This window comes from Salarias fasciatus, chromosome 15, assembly GCF_902148845.1.
Source record: "Salarias fasciatus chromosome 15, fSalaFa1.1, whole genome shotgun sequence".
In the NCBI taxonomy this organism is placed as follows: Eukaryota; Metazoa; Chordata; class Actinopteri; order Blenniiformes; family Blenniidae; genus Salarias; species Salarias fasciatus.
The window spans coordinates 7,394,406-7,417,602 of NC_043759.1; the positions used below are offsets into that span (position 1 = coordinate 7,394,406).

The 23,197-nt window shown below is 42.0% G+C and overlaps 1 protein-coding gene across 1 annotated transcript; it reads left to right on the top strand.

Annotated features, from left to right (window-relative positions):
- The first annotated feature begins 10,658 nt into the window (after positions 1–10,658).
- On the top strand, positions 10,659–22,591 carry nt5e (5'-nucleotidase, ecto (CD73)). Its single transcript, XM_030110516.1, has 9 exons — positions 10,659–11,206; positions 15,421–15,643; positions 15,837–16,025; positions 20,343–20,540; positions 20,959–21,113; positions 21,314–21,422; positions 21,508–21,657; positions 21,824–22,024; positions 22,107–22,591. Exons 1-9 carry the CDS (start codon positions 10,859–10,861, stop codon positions 22,280–22,282), a joined length of 1,749 nt encoding a protein of 582 aa, XP_029966376.1. The 5' UTR covers positions 10,659–10,858; the 3' UTR covers positions 22,283–22,591.
- The last annotated feature ends 606 nt before the right edge of the window (positions 22,592–23,197 follow it).

Consider the following 23,197-nt stretch of genomic DNA (forward strand, 5'->3'; position numbering starts at 1 on the left):
CCGGTGCATTTTCACCTGGAGTCACTCCTGATAGTAATCCAACATCAACGAATGACCATAATGTTAATAGAGTGCCCAGGTGTGTGATTTTATGACAAAAATAATCAACAGCGCCCACTGGCGGCCCAACAGGAAAACTACATCGTTTTCAGCATTTCTGCCGTTTCCATGTATATGAACACTGTTTTGACAACATCATGTAAATGTGGCCTAAAACAGTGACATTGGATTATTTTATGGTTATTGGCAAAGTAGATGATAAAGCAGGAACCAGATCACAATATAATTAGGAAAAATACATCGGTCATTCATCTGTCCATCTAGCTGTGATCCTGTTTGATCCAGTTCCGTCTGATCTGGGTTCCAGTGGATGCCATCACTCAGATATAAGATTCAGTTTTCTCCAAGTAGGTAAGACTCTCAATAAAAAGCCTCACAAAAACACAGTTGTTAAGAGTGAAGCTCTTATGAAGACGTTTGTCTCAGAGAAAAAGCTCTGCAGCACTACATGTGAAACTGTGCGGACCGAGGAGGGGATGAGAGGTAATGAGGTTTGATTTCTGTCATTGTAGAAGCTCATCGATTGGTTTCAAGAGACTCAAACAATCAAACGTAATGTTGTTCTTTCATCTTCACATTGTGCCAGAATGAAAAGCATTAAAACACATTTATATTGCCAGTAAATGGGTCTGCTTCCCAGGCCGAGTCTCTGCTCAGTATCCGGCCTCGGTCTCATCTTTTATACTTCTCCGATAATTATGTGACACCATGGCAACAACAATCTTCCTCCAGACAAAAAAAAAAAAAAAAAAAAAAAAACCTCACAGAGAGACTGTGAAAGCGTAATTTAGCACAATTTACCTGCAAACTACAAATTGTGCTCTTCCACTTTCCCATGTTTACAATTTACAATTTAGAGTAAAATAAAGGGAAAAAACATTTAGGTTTTCAAGAAAAGAGCGAGCTGTGACTCAGCTGTAAAACACGATGTGTAATCACATGAGGCACTTGAGGACTTTCACTCTCGAACTCACCGTAATTATGTAGTTTATCCCACAATTATATCATTATTCTTATTTACGTGTCTCTTTTAAGGCTGCAAGTCAAATCAAATAATAATAACTGAACGTTTTGATACTGCAGACATGGTGAGTGTACGGTGTTGGAAGATAAAGAAGCCATGTGTTTTGATAACCTCCGGACGGAGGACGGCTCTGTGTCTGCCGTCCTTGAGATATCCTCACAGACTAAAGGCATCAGCAAAGACGCTCTCTGTGTTTTCTGCATATCTCGAAAAACTGTCTGCTCATCGTGCAGGATGAATAATTCTCAGAGATTTGATGCCGCTCCTTAATGTTTGCACATTTCGGTCTACCTGCAGCCTCCATGAGCGACGTGAGCTGAGCGATGAGCTCGTCCTGCCTCAGCCTCAGCCTCTGGGCCTTCTCCTTCCTGCGCTCATCGCGGGCCCGCAGCTGGCGGCCCAGAGCCTCGGCGTACCGTCCGCCGCTCATACCAGGAGGCTTGCTTCTGATTATGGCCAACGCCAGGGCCAGTTTGGCTCTCATGAAAAGCTGCCCGGTCTGACTTGTTCCTGAAGCGGAGCAAACAGACAGGAAAACGGGCTTTCAGCAAAGGTTTGGGGCAGATTCAGTTTGATTGGTCAGTAGTGGCCTTCAGTGTGAGAAGCCGACTTAGAGTGAAACGGACCATTTACACGACAACAGTGTTCAGAGCCACTGAAAACGCAACTCTAACAAAACATTCCCACTCCGTCTCCGCGGAAACGGGAAGAACCACAACTCTCTCTACACGCACTGATTCCATCCCCATGGAAACAGGAGAAAAAAAACAACTTTTCCAAAATGTTCCAAATCCATATCCATGGAAACGGGTCGAAATTGATTTATTTTTTTTTTCCTGAACACTCCAAACCCATTTCCATAGAAATGGGAGACAACACCACTTCTTCAAAACAGTCCAACACCTAGGAAATGGGGGAGGACACAACTTTTCAAAACACTGACACCATCTCCATGAAAACAACTTTTTCAAAACCCTCTGATTCCATCTCAGGAGAAACAGATTAATTTGTGCTGTACAATTGACAAACTGATAAATCAAAAGAGTAACAGGAGGTTTAACAGTGAAGCAACACTAATTTCTATCATTTGATGAGTCTAAAAGACACTATCAAGATAAAAAGATGAAATTTTTGTAACAGAACATAAATTTCAACTCCCCTGGTCTCTACTGGGATCATATTCTTTTGTCAAATAATATTTGATATATTGATATAATATTTGCATATTATGCAGAAACGTAGTAGTTTCATGGAATTATAACCTTTTTTTTTATTTAAGTGGCACTAATTTTTAAAGATGAATGGAAACAGCCAGAATTTCCTTTCAAGAACTTAAAGTAAAACCGTATTTTGCATTTAATGCTCTATTGTATTTTTATTATTTTATTAATTCAATAACATCGACAGTCAACGAAAACAGCCTCGCCAAATCAATTGTTTTCTATTCAATTTACTATGCGTCCATTATCGGACTACTAACTAAACTAATAAATACTGATGCACTGGAAGTTTTTTTCAGTTGATTTGCATGAGAAATCTACACTTTCCACTAAACTACACTAAATTATGGAACATTTCTATAAAACTTGAGTTAATGATGGGGGAAAATCATAGCAAAGAGCAACAGCTTTATTTCGAGAGCAGAAACTTCACGTGTTCGCCGGTGTATATGTGAGTCCTTAGTAAGTTGTGCTGTTTTATTCAAGATTGAGACAAAATGTATATAAAATGTGACATTTTAACGGACCGAGTTGAGGCTGCTAGCAGCTAGCTACATGCTAGCTAAACATGACGCTACCCGGTCGCGAACTGCTGATCACACAAACCATTAATGGAGTAAACAAATGTGGAAATACCTCTTGAGGTGCCCTCCTCACACTCCATCCTGGGCTCACGGATCTTCTCAAAAGAGGGAAAAAGTCAGTCTTGCTTTTCTTTTTTGGCAAATGCGCGTCGGCGTTACGAGAACATATGTAAGCGGATTATTTAGTGTCCCCACCTGCTGCCTTTTAAATAAATAAAATAAAATAATGCGCAGAAATATCTAAATAATATGTGTCAGGCCACTTTTTAAATGTACATTCATTATAATGATTATGTCCTAATATTTAGACGTTTTGAGATACAATATCTCTAAAATCGATTATTTTTTAGCTAAAATTATTAAAACGTCTGAAATGTTTATACTTTAACCAAATCATCGTGTATATTTTAATTAAAAATTAATTTAAACATCAACAAAATTACAGTTAATTGATTAAACTGATTGGCAGACTGAACATAATTCCTTAGTACTGTGGGAGTTCCTGCACCTGTTTTCTGGGGATATTGAGGCACATCATGATCCATACTGTTTTCTTTTTCTATGTTCTTTCCTGTGCCCACAAGGATGTGCAGATGAAACTTCATGAAGCTTCATGAACCGCTGCCTTTATTTTCTGAAGCCACTAGATGGCACTCTCTAAAATTTCTTGAACAGATAGCACCATAGAGTTCATCATCTATTTTTTTCTTATAAATTGTTAAACTTTAGGATAGTTTTTTAAAAATAAAACTGACCAATTTCCACCCAAAGACTGTGAGTTAATGTTCATCCTTCAATCCTTCAAATTTGAAGCAGGATGTTTGCAAAAGCTGTGAGAAAGAAACAACTTTAAATTTCATAGGGGGTCCAGTCATTTTGACCTCAACTGTACAGCTACTGGAAGATTAACTATTTTAATCGAAGTGGCAGGTATTAGCAGATTTCCAATACGCAGCACAGTCATGTGTTGTGAAGGAGAGGAGTCGTGAGAGCAGACCTGAAGCTCGTCTGCTCACATGTACGAGGACACTCGTGGTTCGACTCGTATCATTTCCTCTCGGAGTTAAACTCGCTGTGGTCTAATTCACTGCGAACCCACTGAAATGTGCACACGGCCGCATTAACCTTTGTGAAAGGTTCCTGACTGACATTTTCGAGCGTCCTCGATACGAGGGAGCGTCGACGAAACGCCACTGAATGTTTCAACGACCAAATCGTTCTCTCATTATCTGCAGCAGCAGCAGGCGCCGCCGCCTGTATCTGAGCCCTGGAAATCACTCAGCTTCTCTCAATGCTGCGTTTTGTTTGCTTTGATCAGTGCAGAAATCATTGTGGACTTTAGACTGAGTTAAAACCGTATTTGTCTGCATTTTAATCCCAAATGTGGGTTGTTAGGGTTTTTTTTTTTTTTTTAAAGAGGTTTTCAAGAAAGTGCAGTGACTCAACTTCAACTCCATTACTATATATTTCACTTTTACAACACGTGACGTTAACTAGAGATCATTTCAAGTGCATCTGCTTGAAAATCATGTCTAAAATGAAAGAAATAATGGGAAATCAAACAGACGAGACAACAATGAGTGAATTGTTGAAGTGTTTTCTTCGAGACACAAAGACTTAACGGTTCACAATAGAGTGAGACTGAGAACAGTGAAGAAAGGAAGGATAAACAGACAGCGAACATCCCGAACAGCACGTGCTATCTGCCACTGGTTTATCTGATCCAACATGTGACTGTCATTTTAGCAACATGTTCGCACCAATTTATACACATTTAAACAATCCTGATTGCAGAAACCTCTTTAACTTGATGAATGGTTGAAGAATGAAAGCGTTTCTCCTGCATTAACTTTTTACTTCATGATGCTAAAATGATCACAGCCAGGTATGGAACAAGGAGAGATGCACCAAGAGATGTAACATGACAAGGTGGTCATAAGCAGGCATGAAATTAGCATAAATTTCAATAAAATATCCATAAAGGTACATGAAAAGACCTGAAAAATGCAAATATGACTTAAAACACTCCTAAATGAAAGAGAAGAAACATACAAGCTGACAATATAACATGTAAAATTACTGAAAATACAAATAAAATAGTTATAACGAAGCCCATGAGCCACAGAGATGCACAAAGTAATTCTACAAAGTCACAACATGAATACAAACACACGGATGAATAAAAATACATGTAAAAAATGAGGAGGAAAAGCCACAAAAATACACAAAACACCTTCAAAAATGCAAACATGATGTCAAACAGTCAGAAATACAAGGAAAAAACATGCAAAGTGTCAAAAAATATGTTCAAAATGACTCTGACTGGAAATAAAATGGTCAATAAAAAGCACATAAGCCACAGAGATTCATAAAATAAACCTTTAAAGACACAAGAAGACAACAAACTGACTTAAAATAGAAAATAAAAGCAAAAAGTAAGAGACATAAGACACAACAATATGAAAAAATTGCCAAAATAACCTAATAAACTGGACAAAAAACATGCAAAATGACTCAAAATCTAAAGAAGATTGTATAAAAAATTGCATAAAATTCAATAAAACAACCATAAAGACCCATGAAAAGTCCTGAACAATGTAACATCAAACACATGTAGAAAATCTGCAGAAAAAAACTTGTGAATGACTGAAAACAGAAATAAAATGCTGATAATCAGACATGAGACTGCCGCAGAAATGCAAAAAATGACTGTAAGAGTAGGGATGATGCAGCGGTCCTGCAGGATTGGACATGCCCCCCACCCCCAGAGAACTCTCATCTCATGCAGTGCGGGGTCTGAAGGTTTGGCCGCCGGGGGTTCGGATCGGCGCCGGGATCGATGGAACGCCGCAGTGTGAAAACGCTCGGCGGACGGAGAGAGTGAAACCCGAGAGAGCGGGTCGAGTGATTGATGGCGAAAATCGGAGGGCGACGGCTGAGAGGTGGCGGCCCCACCGTCCATCTACGCGCTCGTCCATCCATCAAACCCATCCTGATGGAGGAGGAGGAGGGGAGGAGGAGGGAGGGGGTCTATCTGTGGAAACAGCCTGAAATAGAGGAAGCAGTGTGAGGTACATTTTACGAGCGAAAACAGAAAAGTTGTGTTTTCGGTGTCCGTTTACACGACAACAGGGTCGCTGAAAACGCAACTTTTTGAAAACGATCCCATTCAGTTCCTTGTTTTTTCACCGCAGGTCCGTAGGATTGATAGCTTTAGAGCTGACATGCAGAGATCAGGCGTATTGATCTCTTTGTTCATGTGTGTGTGGCTTCATTACGAAAACAACCAGCGGCGCCAAGCCGTAGGTTCTCCTACGGTGGCCTTGAAAGTCAGTGAAAGGGCTTTTTGCAAGCGATTCAGTCCGCCTGTCGTGGCCTCATTCATCTATTGATTCGTCACCGTTTCTCTCATTTGGTGGCTCCGTGAAAATCTCCTTTTTGAGAGGCAAAAAAGAAGAAAAAAAAAAGATAAGACGGGTTCAGGGAGATCATGGCCGATCCTCTGTCGCTCTCGCTCGGCTGATTTCGGCTCTGGATGGAGGAAGAGGAGCAGTGACAGTGAGGGATAATAACGCAGTGGATGCATGAAGCAGGACGGGGGTGGTGTAAAGGTGCCGGGCGGGGGGGGTTATTGTTCTGCGTACGCCTGCTGCATCTTCATTGTCCAGATCGTCTCTGGAGAGCGGCTATTATCCATCAGCTGTAAGTCGGGGGGGGGGGGGGGGGGGGGGGGGGGGGGGGGGGGGTGGTGGTGGTGGTGTAAAATAGGGCTGCGTCACTCTGCCCGTCCCCCTCTATCGTCCCCGAGCGGCTTGCCACTGCAGGCAAACATCTCTCGCCCAAAACGCTGCTGACATTTCACTTTCTATATCAAACAAGTGCAGCCGTTTTACATACAGAGAGCGTTCTGTTTCCCAAACCCCTCCACCACCAGGAGGGAGTCATTTCTGTCACTCTACTGCCCTCTGCTGCGAGAGGTAGATCCAACCCTTCAGTGGACTCAGAAATCCAGCATATATCAGCATTTGGTTTCCTCAGCAGGAGGAGGAATTGATCCCGTTGGCATTTGATCGTGTTTCTGTCAAACTCACACTGATGAGTTATCGACGGTCACAAACTACAGGAGGAAGAACCGTTGGTGTGATGAACACCGAGTTGGAGTCTCTCAGGTTTTGAGGCGTCCTTTATGAGTATTCCAGAAGGTTCAGGGATTTTACAGTGTGTCAAGAGATCTCAGCTGTCTGGGAATCTGATATATTAGTAAAAGTGTCTAGAATGTGAACTGAGTTCTCCAATACATCGAGAGTTCTAGAATGTGTCAGAAGTTCTCGGTCCTAGAATCTAGGATGTTTTGAGCATTTCATAATGTGTCGGGTGTACTAGATTATGTCATTCCAGAACACTGCTGACTTCCAGGAGTGTTTTCTTTTTTTAGTGATATTGAACAAGTCTTGTAGTGATTCACAGCTGGTTTCAGACAGTGCTTCAGAGTATTTCAGGGCTGCTTTACACTGTTTCTGATGGTCTTAGACTGGTTTGAAACTGTAATTCAGTAAAGCGTGAGTCTGGTTTTGCGCCATGTTTTAAAGTATTCTCAGATTGGGCATGACATTGACAGGAAATCATGAAATTAATTGAGAGGCAAACCATTGAATTACAATGAATCAATCAATATAACATAAAAATCTGAATAGAAAACCGTTCATCTTTGTTTTTTATTGTCCCACAGTGGAGCAAAGACTTCTCCAGGTTTCACTTTAACTCCCACCACGTGTTGACTAGTTGACTAACGTAGTCACTTAGTCCCCTCCCCCCTGACCCCTGACCCCTGACCCCGGACTGCAGCGGACAAAGTAGGCGAAGGTGATGGATGAGGGATGCGTTTCGTTGAGTTCCCGACAGAAGCCCCGTCCTCCTCATCACTTCACAGTCACATTAGAGCTTTTCCTTCATGGTGGCGTCACCACAGAAGAAGAAATCCATCACCAGAGGAGGCTCGTTTGTCTTGTCCAGTATGTACTGCGAGAACAGCGCCGGCTTACCCGTCGGTGAGATGACCCTCTGACCTTTCTCGCTCCCATCCAGAGGTTCACGTCCATCGTCCAAAGTGAAACGTCTCTACATGCATCCAGGAAACAGAATATTTCCAGGACGGAGTCTGAGGGTTTCATCAGATGAGCTGATCGTGTTGACTAGTATCTTTTCTTCTTCAGTCTCAACTTTTTACGAGGGTGGTGGACCTGTCGGCGCACGCCTGTGACCGTCACCGGCCCTGCCTGGAGGCAGAGTACCCAGCTTTATAGAGAGTCATTTCCTGACGGTGTTATACTGCTGTCAGTCCGGGGGATGGAGGAATTCTGTGGGCGGACTTTAATTGAAGGGAATTTGTGTTGAAATTCTGCTGTTCATATAGTTTTCTTTTCATTAAATGTAATACTTTTTTAAATGTACATATAAATCTTGAAAAATATCCGAAAATTGTTCTCGTGTGAAGTTTAATTTGGAAAAAACAAACAAACAAAAAAACTCACGTTAAGCTGACTGAAGCTAAGATAACTGAAACAACAGGTTTAGTTAGTAAGCTAAGTTTGTCCAATAAATTAAGCTTTTCTGAAACAAAAACGACATCTTTTCACTTGGAGCATCTTATAAATGGGACTCAATTGTGAAGTGATGCAGGACAATTTTTGAAAATTGTCCATTTGCCCATTTTCCATCCAGATCCTCAGCTCTTCCGCTCCTCCTTTAAATTCTCATTCTTCACAAATCTGGAACATTTACAGTGAAGCGGTCCACTAAAGACACGTTTCCTCCCGTTTTGAGGACGTTTCAGGCTGTGAGCTGGCAGCAGGATTGCGTTTCAAACATTTAGAAAGGGTTTCCACATCTGAGGTGACTCATGTACTGTTTGAGAGCTTCGTGAATGATTCCCTCGGAGGGGTCAAAGGTTAACTGGGTGCCACTGGGGGGGGGGGGTATTTAAAGCGGTCTGCATTGACAGAGGCTCTATTGGCCGCCACGGGACTCGTCCGAATGTGGTCGGACAGTCTGGTCCAATTAGCAGGGCCGCCCGGAGCCTCGTTAGGCCGCCGGCCGCGGTGCGTTCAAGGCCCCCGGACAGTCGTGTCTTTTCATCAGGCGCTGGCGGAACGTCGCTGTGTTTTAATGTCTTCTAATGAGCTCTTATTAAAGATGGCGAGGAGATGGAAGACCAGAGGGGGGAAAGCTACTAAAAAAAAACAAAAAAAAAAAAAAAAAAGCAGGCTGAGTCACACTGAAGTGAAGGGAAGGCGGAACAGGATCCAGACACTAGAAACACAATTACAGGAAGAGAAACTCCCTCAATTCAATGATCCTGGGTTTGATCTAGATTTCAACCTGTTTTATTGACTCTCCCTGCTGCTTTAAAATCTTCTGGATTTATTTTATTGCTTTCTGAATGATTTTGGAATGACTTTCAATGTGATTCTGATCTACTTTGAAAATGGTTAAAGGCTTTTACTGGTTTATTTCGTCCCAAATAGTTTTGACAGCTTTATTTCTTTGTGTGGAAACAACCTGAATTTGAGTATTTCTCCCTGTAACGTTCATTCCTTGAGCTCTGCTGCCCTCTGCTGAGCTCAAGGCTGCAGAAAGCAGTTGTGTGAAGGAAAACAACAAACCTCTCTTTGTCTGTCTCGTCATTTTTAGCTTGTTTGGACATTTTAGGTGTCCAGGATGCTCAAGTTGTCGTAATTTCAGATGTTGTAGCAGTTTCAATTCTGTTTTGGTGCCACGTTTAGCTGTTTTAGCTGGCTTAGCAGTTTTTGTTTATGCTGTTGTGACTAGTATCAGTTATTTTTACTTTTTTGGGGGTCATTTTACGCATTTTCTGTTATTTTTGATGGTCTTGGTATTATTTTCTTAACTTTTTAAGAGTATTTTAGCTGCCTCAACGAGTCAGCCTTTGAGCAGTTTTTTAGACCAGATTTTTTACCCAAATGTGAGAAAAAAGTGATTCAAAACAATCAATTAGGCATAAAATCCCAACGCGTAATAAGATTTCACTCACAGAAGCATTATTTCATCTTCCTGAAAGAAAGATGTACATACAGGAAAAAAAAATAAGAATAAAGATTAAAATAAATTGATACAAATAATGAAAAAAAAGTAGTTGAGGTTCCAGATGTTTGAAGTCAAACTATTAAACTCCTGAAAAGCTTTTGAGTTAAATTGTAGGAATTCAGGTGATTTTCTTTCTATTTAAAGGCAAACCTTGTGTGGGTTTAAAATGAGCATTTCTCGTGTTTATTTTGTGTCAGTCCCTCCTTGAACTGAGAGGAATGAGCTAAATAGGTGACCCTGAGGAGGACTGGTGGGTGTCAGATGTAATTAAAGTGAAGGAAGTGACACGAATGAGGGCCTGACTCCCACTGGACACTCTGCAGGCCTCCAATCTGTCTGAGCAGCCCGGGCAACGCGCACTTCGTGCTGTGTGTGCGGGGCTGCGTTTAGTGGTGTGTTGAGTTTGCGTTGCTGTCAGAGAGACTGTGAAACACAAAGACGACTGGAAATATCCAGCAAGGTTTTAAATCTTCCTAAAGTGTTTACATGACGGAGGAAGCAGCAGACGTCTGCGCGTAAAACTGGATGAGAAGCGACTCCAACCAAAGAAACTCCTTCTCAGGCGCCTCCTACACGGAAAGGGCGCCGTTTAAACAAGTGTGAAGAGAAAAGATATAAAAGAACAAAAGGCTGGTCAGAACCTCCTCCTCCTCCTCCTCGGAGTCCCGGCTCGCCTCCTGACGCGCTCCTGCTCCCTGCGCGTGTTTTCCGTGGGGAAGAGTTCAGTTAATAAGCAGACCTGTATGGAGCAATAGAAGCAGGAGGGAGGAGGAGGAGAGAGGGAGCCTCCTCCGAGTCATGTAAGGGGAAATATCCGCGCTCCTCGCTGCTCGCCTCCAGTCTCTTTACGCGCAGCGCACGGAGCGATGGAAGCGGTGCGCGCGGAGCGCAGCTCTCTCCCCCTGCTCCTCCTCATCCTCATCCTCGGATTCTCAGTGTCCCCCTCAGCGGCGACCTGGGACCTGGTGCTCCTGCACACCAACGACGTGCACGCGCGGGTGGAGGAGACCAGCGTGCACTCCGGGAAGTGCGGCGGCGGCGGTTGTTACGCCGGCGTGGCGCGCAGAGCCACGATGATCCGGAAGATCCGCGCCTCCGGGGGCAACGTGCTGCTGCTGGACGCCGGGGACCAGTTCCAGGGAACCGTGTGGTTCAACTACTACAAGGGAGCCGAGGCGGCGCACTTCATGAACGAGCTGCGCTACGACGCCATGGTAGGACGGACTCCACGGAGAGATGGTGCCACGCGCTTAATTAACGCAAATGATCAGCGGAGGTGGCCGTTGTCTTGAAACATGCTCACAGTCTTACTAATGTTTTTCCTAGAGCTATCAAAATGCGCAAGGTTTCAATCGTTGCGTCCTACTTTTGTGTCGGTGAAAGTGCGCACTGACGAATCTTTATGCAAATAACGGATCCATTATTTGCGCAGCGCAGCACAAAAATACGGATTCGCGTTTCCTGTTCCCTGTGACAACACGCAGCAGTGTTTGCGTGTTATTTGATCGGCATAGTGAACCACCTGCTGCAACACTGAGGCTCAAACTCAGTATTGAGTCAAGTTTAGAAATTTGCGCTCAAATACTTTGTGCTTCCAGATTACTTTCTGTTTATCTGTAATTTAAATCAACTTTTTTCTTTTTTTTTTCTTTACTGGCATTCCACACTATTATTCTAAAGATGTAATTTCCAGCTAAATGAGGTGAAACAGCTGAGTCAGCCACAGGAAAGGAGAAAAAAGGAAAAGAATGGGAAAAAAGAAGAGAAAAGAAAAAAGAGAGAGGGAAAGAAAAACAAATCAGAGGAGGAAAAAAAGGAAGAAAAATAAAGAAAAAGAGGCTTGTGTGGTTAAAACTGCTCTGGGAAAACCCACAGCGGCCATAAAGAGCTAAAGAGGCGATATAGCCAAGATGTATGGCTCAAGTGGGAAAATCCATGAAGAAATCCATATTTTAAAAATGTCCACGAAAGCTTAAAGTGTAATAAATTCTATACAAATTGTACCTATGACAATATGTGTCAGTGCAACCTTAAATTTATAGCATTATTTTTTATGTTTTTCCTTTATTACAGTGAATGAACTGTTTATGCAGCTGGAGACAAATCTCCAGACCTCCCTGATGCACCACCCAGATACCTCCAGGTTTTTTTTTTGTTTTTTTGTTTTTTTTTTGTTTTTCTGAATGAAATTGAAGCATCTGGCCTGAAAAGCAGAACAACGTGTTTTTCATTGTTGAGATATAAGCTGCTTTGTCCTCAGTGAAGGTGTCAGACATCATGCAGCAGGAATTATGTGACGGATTTTCACTGCACAGAGCCACCGCTGTTCCAGAAGTGGCCTTTCTTTCAGGTTACACTTTGAGGTGGGACAAAGTGAAAAGGTCCAGTATTACAGTGGACAATCTGCACCTCTGTAATCCACTTTTTAGTCACTGCTGTAGTTTGTGTGTTTGAATCATAGTGAATGTTGCCTTGTTGGGAGTTTTTTGACTTTGTGAGCTGGAAAGTTGAGCCAAACTTTGGTTCCATTATTTGTGAATGGTCCTAAAGGGAGCTGAGATTCAAGGGTATTCAACATTTTTCCCTCAAATTCAAGTCGAGTGCTTACAAAAGAAAAAACATCAACTGAAGCACAGAAACATTCAATGGTGAAATCATTAGGTCCAAACGTGACACAAAATGACCAAAATGACAGACAACAATCATCCCCGACCACAAAAAAAAGTACAAAGGAACAAAAACATGACAAGAATCAGATAACAATTCTTCCAAAATTAATGTAAAATGAGACATAACAACCAACCCCGACTACAAATGACCAAAATGAAGCAAAATTAGATAAATATGTCTATGATACTCATTCAGAATAATTCTCCACATCCAAGTCTTTCTACAAAATGACCAAGTGTTTTTATGGTGAACCAGTTAAGTAGCTCCAATTCTTTTACTGCAGTAACTGTCTTCCACTATTATGATATGATGGAAATGACCAGAGCACCAGGATCTAGTCAGAGGCTTTAAGCCGGGGAGGAAAGAGGACCACATATTAATGCTCAAGTAAAAGTGAAAATGCTGTTCCTGAAAGAATCGCTCCAAAAAATAGTTTGTTTGTTACATCAAAATTACATTACATGCAACAAAAATCTGAATAAATTGATGTTGTTGTTGTTGTAATATGAACATTAAGATATAAAATTAATAACGATATAAAATATTATGACAATGATAATAAAGCAAACAAATTTAAAATTGAACTGAAATATCCAAAGACTTACTTCACAATTTTGCAGACAAATAATTAATAAGGAACAAAACACAATTCCATGTTAAAGAATGGTGGAGATGATAAGAATTTTCACAAATGAATGTATTAAGATATAATAATGATATAATATAATTATGATATGATAAAGAAGTCTGTTCAAAATGAAATAAAATAAATGCAGAACTTTTGTTTTTCTAGTTGAGCTGTTTAAAATGCCATCCTAATGGTTAAATTCTATATGATTTGGAGTAAATACAATCGTCACATAATAACTGAGTAATGATCAAGGAATAACAAATTATTAATACATACAAAAAAATAAGAAAGTGCTTAAGTAACAATAGAAATTCATATCAGATTGTTTAGACAATCAATGAACCAAATATAGAAGTTATTTTGTAACATGAAATTGTGGAAAAAAAAACTGATGCTTTAAGTTGTACAAACTTAAATAAGTCGCATTTCTATTTATAGCAATGAGATTATCTCTTTATTAAAATCTAATCATGTTCTTTAGGGTCTGTTGAAGTGAATATTTTCAGTAAAAAACTGAAACCAAAGAAGAACCCTTTAAAGCATCGTAAAAGGAAAACATCAAAGTAACGACTGATAAACATGAATAGTATTTCACAGAGAGACTGAGTCAGCAGGATGATTTTTTTTTTCTAGCAGGAGAAATGATTGAAATCATTGCACCATGAGCTCAGTGAAGCTGATTTATATTTCAGCTCTGAAGGTTTAATTAGCTGAAAAGCAGCAGGTCGATGAAAAATGACTTCATGGATCAACTGGAAGCTTTAAATCAAAGTTTCTCTTCAAAACTGAAAGGAGACATTAAAAAAAACATGCTGATTCCTGAACATCCATCCAGCTAGAGCAGGAGGGAACATTAAAAACAACCAGACATAACATTAACTTCAGAAGTTTTCTGGAAAAGGTTAATTTTACCAAAATAAAAGTATCTGCCAGCACAACATCTGAAAAAACTTTATTGCTTCCTATGTTGACAACAGGCGGATTTATATTTACCTTAAATACAAACTAAAGTATTCATTCATAATCTACCAGTCAGTACGATCAAAGCTGGTGAAGTTACCAAAAAAAACCTGACAAAAAGCTTTGTTTTCCATCTGATCAATTCAAAATTTTGTTAAAAGATAAAATGTTCAGATTACACTTCTATATAAAAAAATGACCCTTTCTTCATGTTTGGGAGTTTTGAAATATATGAAATATTTATAAATTATGCTACCAGTTGAAAAGAAGAAGACATTGTTTCATTCTATGCAGATGACAGATGAGTTTTATGTTGGTTGTTAATCAAGTTAAACTTCACCAATACTCTTGAAGATCAGCACATTGTGCTGTAGTAAAAATAATAAAAATAGAAATACAGTAGGCTTTTCAGGAGAGTTTGATTTACTAACTTGCAACAATACAGAAAAAAAAAAGACAATTAAAAAATGTATTTTCCAGAAGATCATTTATGGGTTTTTATGCTGTGGACAGTCAAATTTACAGTCCAGTTCAATGTAAGTGATTGACTGAACAGATCCACAAACAGAGGATTAAGATCAACATAAATTGTGAGAAAATGTCCAGAAGAGATTGCCTGAATAGATACGAATATCTTAAATCCATTAAAACTGGACACTGGAGAGCAAATCCTCACACGCACAAGTAAACAGGTTGTTTGGGAAACGATCAGCAGGGAGCGACCAGAGAGCCGAGGACGACCTTCAGAGGGACGTCAGCCGCTTAATTAGCTTAATGGAAAAGTCAAAACCGCAGAGCGCTGCAGGACCGTCCACACCTGGGTAAATCCCTGCAGCTCAAGCCGGAGGGAAAACAGTCAAGTTTTCAGGTTGTGGTTGGAAAGAACCGCCACACTCTGCCGGTCATTCAGCTTCCAGACACACCGGGCGGAGCCCTGATGCTCAGACGGAGACACAGCGCTCATGAACAAGTTGTGTTTTTGTTGTCTGTTCTTTTGGAGAGGCGGAAAACAAATAGAGAGACTCACTGCACCACCCTGTGGCACAAAGTAGAATTACAGGACGCATCTGACGACGTGCTTCACTTTTTAACATCAGGATTATATTTAAGGTGAAAAAAACTCTTCTGAGTATTCTGATAAGTTTTTCTTTTTTTGTATTTTAACAGGTTTTTGGGAACCACGAGTTTGACAACGGCGTGGAGGGACTGATGAAGCCGTTCATGGAGAACATTCGGTGTCCTGTTCTCAGCGCCAACATCAGAGCCGGACCGTCGCTGGCCTCCACGTTTGGAAACTCGTTCTTACCGTACAAGATCTTCACCGTCGGCGATCAGAGGGTGGGAGTGGTGGGGTACACCTCCCGGGAGACCCCCGCCCTGTCCAAGCCAGGTAAGACCAGGAATACCTCAGGGTCTTTTAAAGTCTAAAGATATGACAACTGTTTAAAGGACAAAATACGCAAAGACAAGAAAATAGCTAAATTAAAGAAAACAAGTTTAGGCAAAAGTAAAATGCTGTCAGGAAGACAAAACAGAAACAAAGATGCTGGTTTTCAACAGCTCTCTTCCTCGTCTGCTCTCAGGACCAGACGTGGAGTTCCAGGACGAGGTGAGCGCCCTCCAGCCGCAGGTGGACAAGCTGCTGACGCTGGGCGTCAACAAGATCGTGGCGCTGGGCCACTCCGGCTTCACCGTCGACCAGGAGATCGCCAGGAGAGTGCGGGGAGTCGACGTGGTGATCGGCGGACACACCAACACTTTCCTCTACACGGGTGAGGGACGCCGTCCAACATCTCACCACGCTGAGAATCCAAGTGAAAATGCAAAAGTTTCTTTGTGTTTTGGGTGTCCAGTTACACAACTAAATATGTAATATGCCAAGTAAATAGTCAGGTTAAAAAAAAAAAAAAGAAGTCTTTTCTAACTGTAAACTTTCCATGTACTTCCCCCTGAGACATCCTGGAGGAAAGTGGTATGACTGGCAGCGCTGGCTCATTCCAGAGTGACCACGCCGTCCACACACACGTCTGGTTTATACGAACGTCTCTGGAGTGTTTTTAAATAGCACAAACTGAGGAAGTGAGCCACCTCCTGGTTTAAACCTCAGCAGACGGCACTCACAGGCGCTCCGGATTCCTTAAAAGTCCCGAATGTCGCGTTTGGCTGGGAGGGGGACTCAGGACGCCGCAGGCCGCTGCTGATCAGGGAAAAGAAAGAGGCAAAAATCCAAATGGCAAAAACGACAAATCTCTGGAGATCATAAGGAAATAATTCCTGGGGTGTGTGAAAGCAGGAGAAATAGAGACTGATGCATTGTTGAACTCCACACACAGAAACACCGGCCGAAAAAGCTTGGAGTGCCAAATTATGTAATATTGGAGCACTGTGTAACGATGCAATGCATTTTCAACTCATTATGTAATCATGACACATGTTGGAATAAAAGTCTTCAATACATTTTGGAATAACTTCCTATATATTGCAGCAGTCAGTACAAAATAGTTGTCTATCACTTTTCTTTAAGAACATGTAACAATTTGGCTCATTATCATTCACTCAAATCCGTGCATTGATTAGAAAAACCGACAAACCATCAGAACATTAAGATTTCTGACTTAATTTGGGTGATCCATTCCAAAATCACTTTAACAATATTTGTCCCGTCAGTGATATTTCTGTGTTTCCCTGCGAGATTTTCGGGTCCCAGATGAACGACAGCAGCCATGGGAGGATGGTGGAGATATGTTCGGTCTGACTCGGTGGTCCTCCGTCAAACTGTCCGACAACCGCTGTCCTGGTCTCGCAGCCAAAGACAACATGTGATGAACCTTATGGAACTGTACTCCCATGGCTCAAGTCTCCAGAGGGTCAACGTGTTCTTTGTCCATCTACACGCACATGCAGTGGCAGCATTTCTGAAAAGAAGCGTTTTCCCCCGTTTCCATGGAGACAGAGTCTGCACGCTTCTGAAAAGTTCCTCCTCGAAAACGTGTGTAAATGAGGCCAGAAACAACTTGAAAAGAGAAACCAGCTAAATCTACCGAAAACGTGTCGGCCTTCGAATCCTAAGAAAAACACTAAATGTGACAGTGACGCATTCAAGGGCTCATAAAACACACATTGGACAAACACTCAACAGAACTGTAAGTGGAGGAAGAGGAGGTCAATCAGGGAAACATCTGTGGGAGCTGCTACTTCACATGTTTAACTGAAAACAGCTGCTGCAGCAGTCAGTTATATAATTAACTATCTGAAGCTGTTGTGGGTGTCTGGAGGCTCAGACCTGAGGTGCAGTTCCCTCTCTGAACTGAAGATGAGCTGAGACACTGTTTCAACACAGGATTGTACAACAGAGGAAATTTAGCAACTAAAATTGATCAACTAAGGAAACAAAAAAAAAAAACCACAGTGACAATCAAATGTAGGTGAAAAGTGTTGCAGAGCCGCTGTCTCTCTCTGTCCTTCTCACCCTCGTAACTGTTCTCATCTTTCTCTCCGTCTGGCTCTCTTGTGGAGGTTTTGAATGTAGGGACAGCTCTCTCCACCTGACCACTGCTACTTTTCTCATGCTCAAAACAGGATTCATATGCAGAGTCCTTCATGTGTGAACTGTGGTCCATTGTCTGCGATCAGTATCTCTGGTATTCCGTGACATGCAAATATTGACCTTAAATGCAGATCGGCAGAGCGAGTTGGGCCGAGCCGTGCAATCTCTACATACCCAGAGAAGCAGTCTGCTGGTGACAGATAGTTTTTATCTTTCAAAGTCAACAAATCAGCTCCCAGCTTGTGCCACGGCCTTTCCGGTAGATCTGTGGGAATTGAAGGATCTCCCACGTTGACATACATCATTAGCCTCGGCCACCAGGATGATTTTTTTCCTCAAAGATCTTAATTTCAGGTCGCCAACAACGAGCCACTCACTTGCCATCTTTGACTGGCCTGGACAAGGAGAAAGAAGGACAAACGCTTATTTTGGAGATTAAAAAACACAGGGACCAGCCATCGCGGCCTTGAATTGACTCAACAGTGCCACCTGCTGCTGGGAATTACAGGACATTTATGAGAAAGTTTACTGGAATGTGTGTGTGGATCTGCAAGGCGGAAACATTTGTCCTCACAGTAACATGACAGTTGTAGACTTGTTTGTATTTTAAGGATTATTTTTTATGTACTTGAAGGTTGTTCTGTTTAGTTTGCACTAAGGACATTTCTTTTGTAATTGAAGAAATTTGTTTCTTTGTATGTGTAAAACATGTATTTGTTTGATAGGTACGCTTCTTGTTTGCCCCAAAAAAAAAAGTTTATCACGCATGTCTTGTATTTCCAAACCGCCCAGAGTTTCTTCGTGGATCGTTGGTTGTGGGTAAAACATGTTATGTATTCGGCAGGTTTTGGCAGGATTTCAGCGAGATGGATGAGCGCCTCAGTAATCTTGAACTCAAGCAACATGGCGTCATGCGGGAGTTGCTGGTTCTTTTTGTTAGTAGTTCATTCAGATTGCAGAGGATTGAGTATCAGATAAAATCAATACGGCTGAACTGGAACTGACCCGGTGACTCAGTCCTTCTCAGTGACTTATTGTTCCCATCGATCACGATGAGACCATTTTCTGGAACAATGAAAAATGCTGATGTACAGCCAGTTTTACCAAGAAAAGTTTCAACCCTGCACCTCACGGACCACAAGACCCAACTTTGTCTGCAGATTTGTATTTAGTCATTTATTTGTTTCCAGTTTCATGAGAGCATTTCAGTCTGTTTTGATTTGTCACTTTTTCTCTTCCCGTTTGACAGTTTGCTTGCATGGCAGTTCGTCCATGTGGGAATGAAAAGTCTCAGAGTTGTGTTGTTCTGCACATGTGTTGAAATGCTGATCGGTCAGATGTGTCTCGACCACATCTGGAAGCCTGATTCCAGTCGCTTGTGGTCGTGTGATTCAACTGTACCAAACATCGTCAGTCAGAACAGCTTTAAAATGGTTACGCTTGTGCATTTTGGGTGATTTTACATTAATTTATTTGTAGTTTTTTGATTTTATAGATAGATTATATTTTCTTTGAGGTTCTCAGTATCTTAAATTAGGTCATTTATTGTTTTAAGTTTTCAACTTTGCTTGTGAAGACAACGATGAACTGTTTTCAAGAGTCATCCAGTCGCACATGAGCTATACTGAACCACACTGCCTCCACAGGTCATCGGTGGTATTACTGAGCTTCTTGGAAACAGACCAAATGTCAAAGATCCCTGATTGGGGAAGGACTCACTTGGTGGCTCCACCACACCCCACTCAGTTACAAAAAAAAGTGAAGTAACTTCATAGTACTCGATATGTGAAATACAGTTTCTTTATCGTATTTTAGACCAATGGCTTCTCTTTTTGTTTTTGCTTTTTTGAGTGACACTGGTTTGGCTGGTGCAGTTTCTCCACTGCTTCTTACTCTCTTGGTATTTTGTTTTTTGTCAAATTTCTCTTTTTCCCTGACGCTTCCCCTTGTCCTTAAGAGAAAAATCCAAAACACCCAAAAAATCCAAACTGAGGAAAACCTGGAGCACAATGAACGTAGAAATAACAGGAACACAACTAACTCAGACGAACCGTCAAACAAGAGGCAGCAGAAAAGCAGCAGTATAAACAAAAGACACCAGGTGACGACGATCAGACAATCAGGCGTAGGTAAACTCAGGCAGGGAATGGGAATCAGACACGAGGGGGGGAAAGTCAAGGAGCTTGAATTTAAAAAGAGCTAGAATCTCAAAATAACACAAAATAACCAAGCGTGAACGTAATGAAGCAAGTGAACATATTAAATGCAGAAGACGGGCGGAAGGCTCCGTCCATTTCCTTCCACATATTTACCATGTAGCATGTTTGAGCCTGAATTTGACATATAATCGGGTTGCTATGCTAGTGTAATTAAGTGCAAAAAAAAGCTGATAGGTTTGTCTGCGGTCATACGCCTGTGACAACGTATGAAGCCTTGTCGCCTTAGGACAAAAGGTTTTGAGTCACGATCAAAAGACTGTTGTTCAATCTGAGACACCCAAGATTTCACTTTCTGCTTTCTGTCTTCCCTCCTGTTTTTCCAGGAACCCCTCCTTCCACTGAAGTCCCGGCCGGTCCGTATCCCTTCATGGTGAGATCAGACGATGGGCGGGAGGTTCCCGTCGTGCAGGCCTACGCCTTCGGAAAGTATCTGGGTCAACTCAAGGTGACCTTTGACGATGCCGGAAACGTGGTGAAGGCGACCGGGAACCCCATCCTGTTGGACAGCAGCGTCTCGCAGGGTAAAAACCTCAGAATATCTGCCCCCAACCTCCACTGTCATCAGCCTGGACAGCGTTTGACCTTGTTTTTGTTCAACAGTGTCTACATTACAGTTCTTATCTGTGCTTGGTTCCTCTGATTGTGTTGTGGGTGTGAGTTATTCAATGTTTTAGGCATGAATCAAATGCAGGCAGGCACACACTCACAAGCTAACATGTATTCAAGCCTGCTAATGCTAATCAGAGCTAATGAAGATTCATGCTAAATGCTACATACAATGGGACATCTTTCGGTAAACAGCAGCTACAGGAAATCGTAGCAAAGAGACAACTTGATATTCCGTGAGGAGTTCGGCTGGTGGAGTCCGAATGAAAACAGGAAACAGCATTATTCTGATGAAATAGTTTTTCACTCAGTCGCTCCTCGTCTCTCGTGCAGATCCAGATGTTCTTGCGGATGTGGAGGAATGGAAAAAGAATCTGGCTAACTTCTCCGCCCAGGTGGTGGGATCGACCCTTGTTTTTCTCAACGGTACAACCGGGGAGTGCCGGTTTCGAGAGTGCAACCTTGGAAACCTGATCTGTGATGCCATGGTAAAACTTTATTTCTCCCAGACAGCTTTAGGCTGTCTACTGATGGATGTTTGACAGACTGCTGTGTTTTTCCACAAGTAGAAATAAACTGGATGATAGTTTAGTTTTACAGCACCTGTCAAAATGAAAAATTGAGCTTAAGGTTTTTTCAGAACTTGGGGTTCTTTGTAGAAGCTGAAAGGAGTTTTCTTTGTTTCCAGATTGACAACAACATCAAGTTCTCGGACGGCCTCCAGTGGAACCACGTCACTGCCTGCATCGCCAACGGAGGCGGCGTCCGGACATCCATCGACGAACGCACAAGAAACGGTGAGGCCAGAGACACTTGAGTTGTTCCATTCGTTAATCCCGGCCCGAGGAGCTTGGTTAAACAATGCCGACGTGCCATTTGTAGGTTCAGTCACGATGGAGGACTTGATCTCTGTCCTGCCCTTCGGAGGAACCTTTGACCTCGTGCAGCTGAAAGGTTCGACGTTGAGGAGTGCTTTCGAACACTCGGTGCACCGATACGGCCAGAGCACGGGGGAGTTCCTCCAAGTTTCAGGTACCTTCACTCTGACTCAATTTTTATACTCTGTTTCCACAGGGATCAGACGAAGCTCCTCGGGCGGAAGGTGGTGTAACTACTTTTTGCAGATGATGGACTTTTAAACGATATATTTTAGTCCCGACCAAAGGGGTGACCATCATGTTCCGTTGTGCGTCGGCAGGATTTCAGGTCGAGTTCGATCTCTCCAAACCCGCGGGGAGCCGAGTCAAGAGCCTCAACATCCTCTGCTCAAAGTGCCGCGTTCCTCGCTACGAACCGGTCGAGGACGACTCGGTTTACAAGGTGGTGCTGCCGTCCTACCTGGTGACCGGTGGAGACGGGTTCTCCATGATCCCGAAGGAGATGCTCAAACACAACAGCGGTGGGACTCGCCGACAGCCACAGAACCAACATGTCTTTGCTTTAAATTCATCATCTTACTGTTTCCTCTTCTTCTTTTTTAGGGGATTTAGACATTTCAGTTGTAGCAGAATACATCAAACAAAGACGGACGGTTTATCCTGCTGTCGAAGGACGTATCAGGATCTACAACTCAGCGTCTGGACTTCGGGGGGAAACCTCTCCACTGGTTTTACTGGTCTTAGTGGGACTGCTCTACACTCTGTATGGAGGGCTCTAACGATATCCCAAAGCACTCGGGAAGACTCTGTTTTTATAAACCGCATGTGAAGAATCGACAGATCGGCTGGATGTAATCCCGAAGGACCGAAGACCTCGTTTTAATGAAGTCTGCTTGGAACGTTTTTTTAGGAGACGTTTCAGAGACGCTCTTTGTCTTTAAGCCTCACATGAATCAGGTTTCAACAGAACTGCAACACGTATAAATGTGAATGTTGCAGTTTTTTTTAATGACCACTACAGAGTGAATTTATGGAAATAAATATTTTGTTTTGAGATAAAACTAAATAAATACACTTGTGAAGAAACTTCTTGGCTATCTCCAACATTGTTCGAACGCTAATAAATAGGAAAAATTAGTGGGCCGTCAGTTTTTTTTCAGAAATTTAGGGGTTTTTCCAGATCTGAAATTACAGCAGCTGGACAAATGGCTGCTTTTAATAAGAATTCATATATGTTTTAAAAGGTTTTGCAATAAATAAAGCATCTTGGTTGGTCTTCCAGGAATTAGCTTTGTCAGAATTGAAGCCTAGTTACCCTGGTGGTCCACTGATGTTCAGTCATTGTGAAATATACCTGGTTTTAATTTGAAAATCTGAACAAATATCAAGTAAATAGTTCATGGTTCCCAGAGGATAAACTTTCATCATCTCTGGTGTTCGTTCAAGTCCTTTTTGAAGTTTGTGGCTTTGAGTTCAATGTTGAAACTTTTTTTATTTTAAGAATTTCATTCTGACATGTGTGATTCCTTGAGGATAAACCGATGATCTTTTAATGCTCCTCTTTGGCAGCACACTGATTTCTGGTGATTCTAGAGGATTTATCTTAATTCTTGGACATATTTATCATCATTTCTATAGCCTAACTGCCTCTTTCTTGTCCACATTCACAGTTGAAGGTAAAATACTTGTGCAAC

Bases quoted from the DNA above. Each gene is read 5' to 3' on its own strand.
- nt5e (XM_030110516.1), top strand. From the start codon at position 10,859: ATGGAAGCGGTGCGCGCGGAGCGCAGCTCTCTCCCCCTGCTCCTCCTC. The intron at 16,026-20,342 runs GTGAGGGACGCC...CTGTTTTTCCAG, and splicing joins CAACACTTTCCTCTACACGG to GAACCCCTCCTTCCACTGAA. The intron at 21,423-21,507 runs GTGAGGCCAGAG...TGCCATTTGTAG, and splicing joins CGACGAACGCACAAGAAACG to GTTCAGTCACGATGGAGGAC.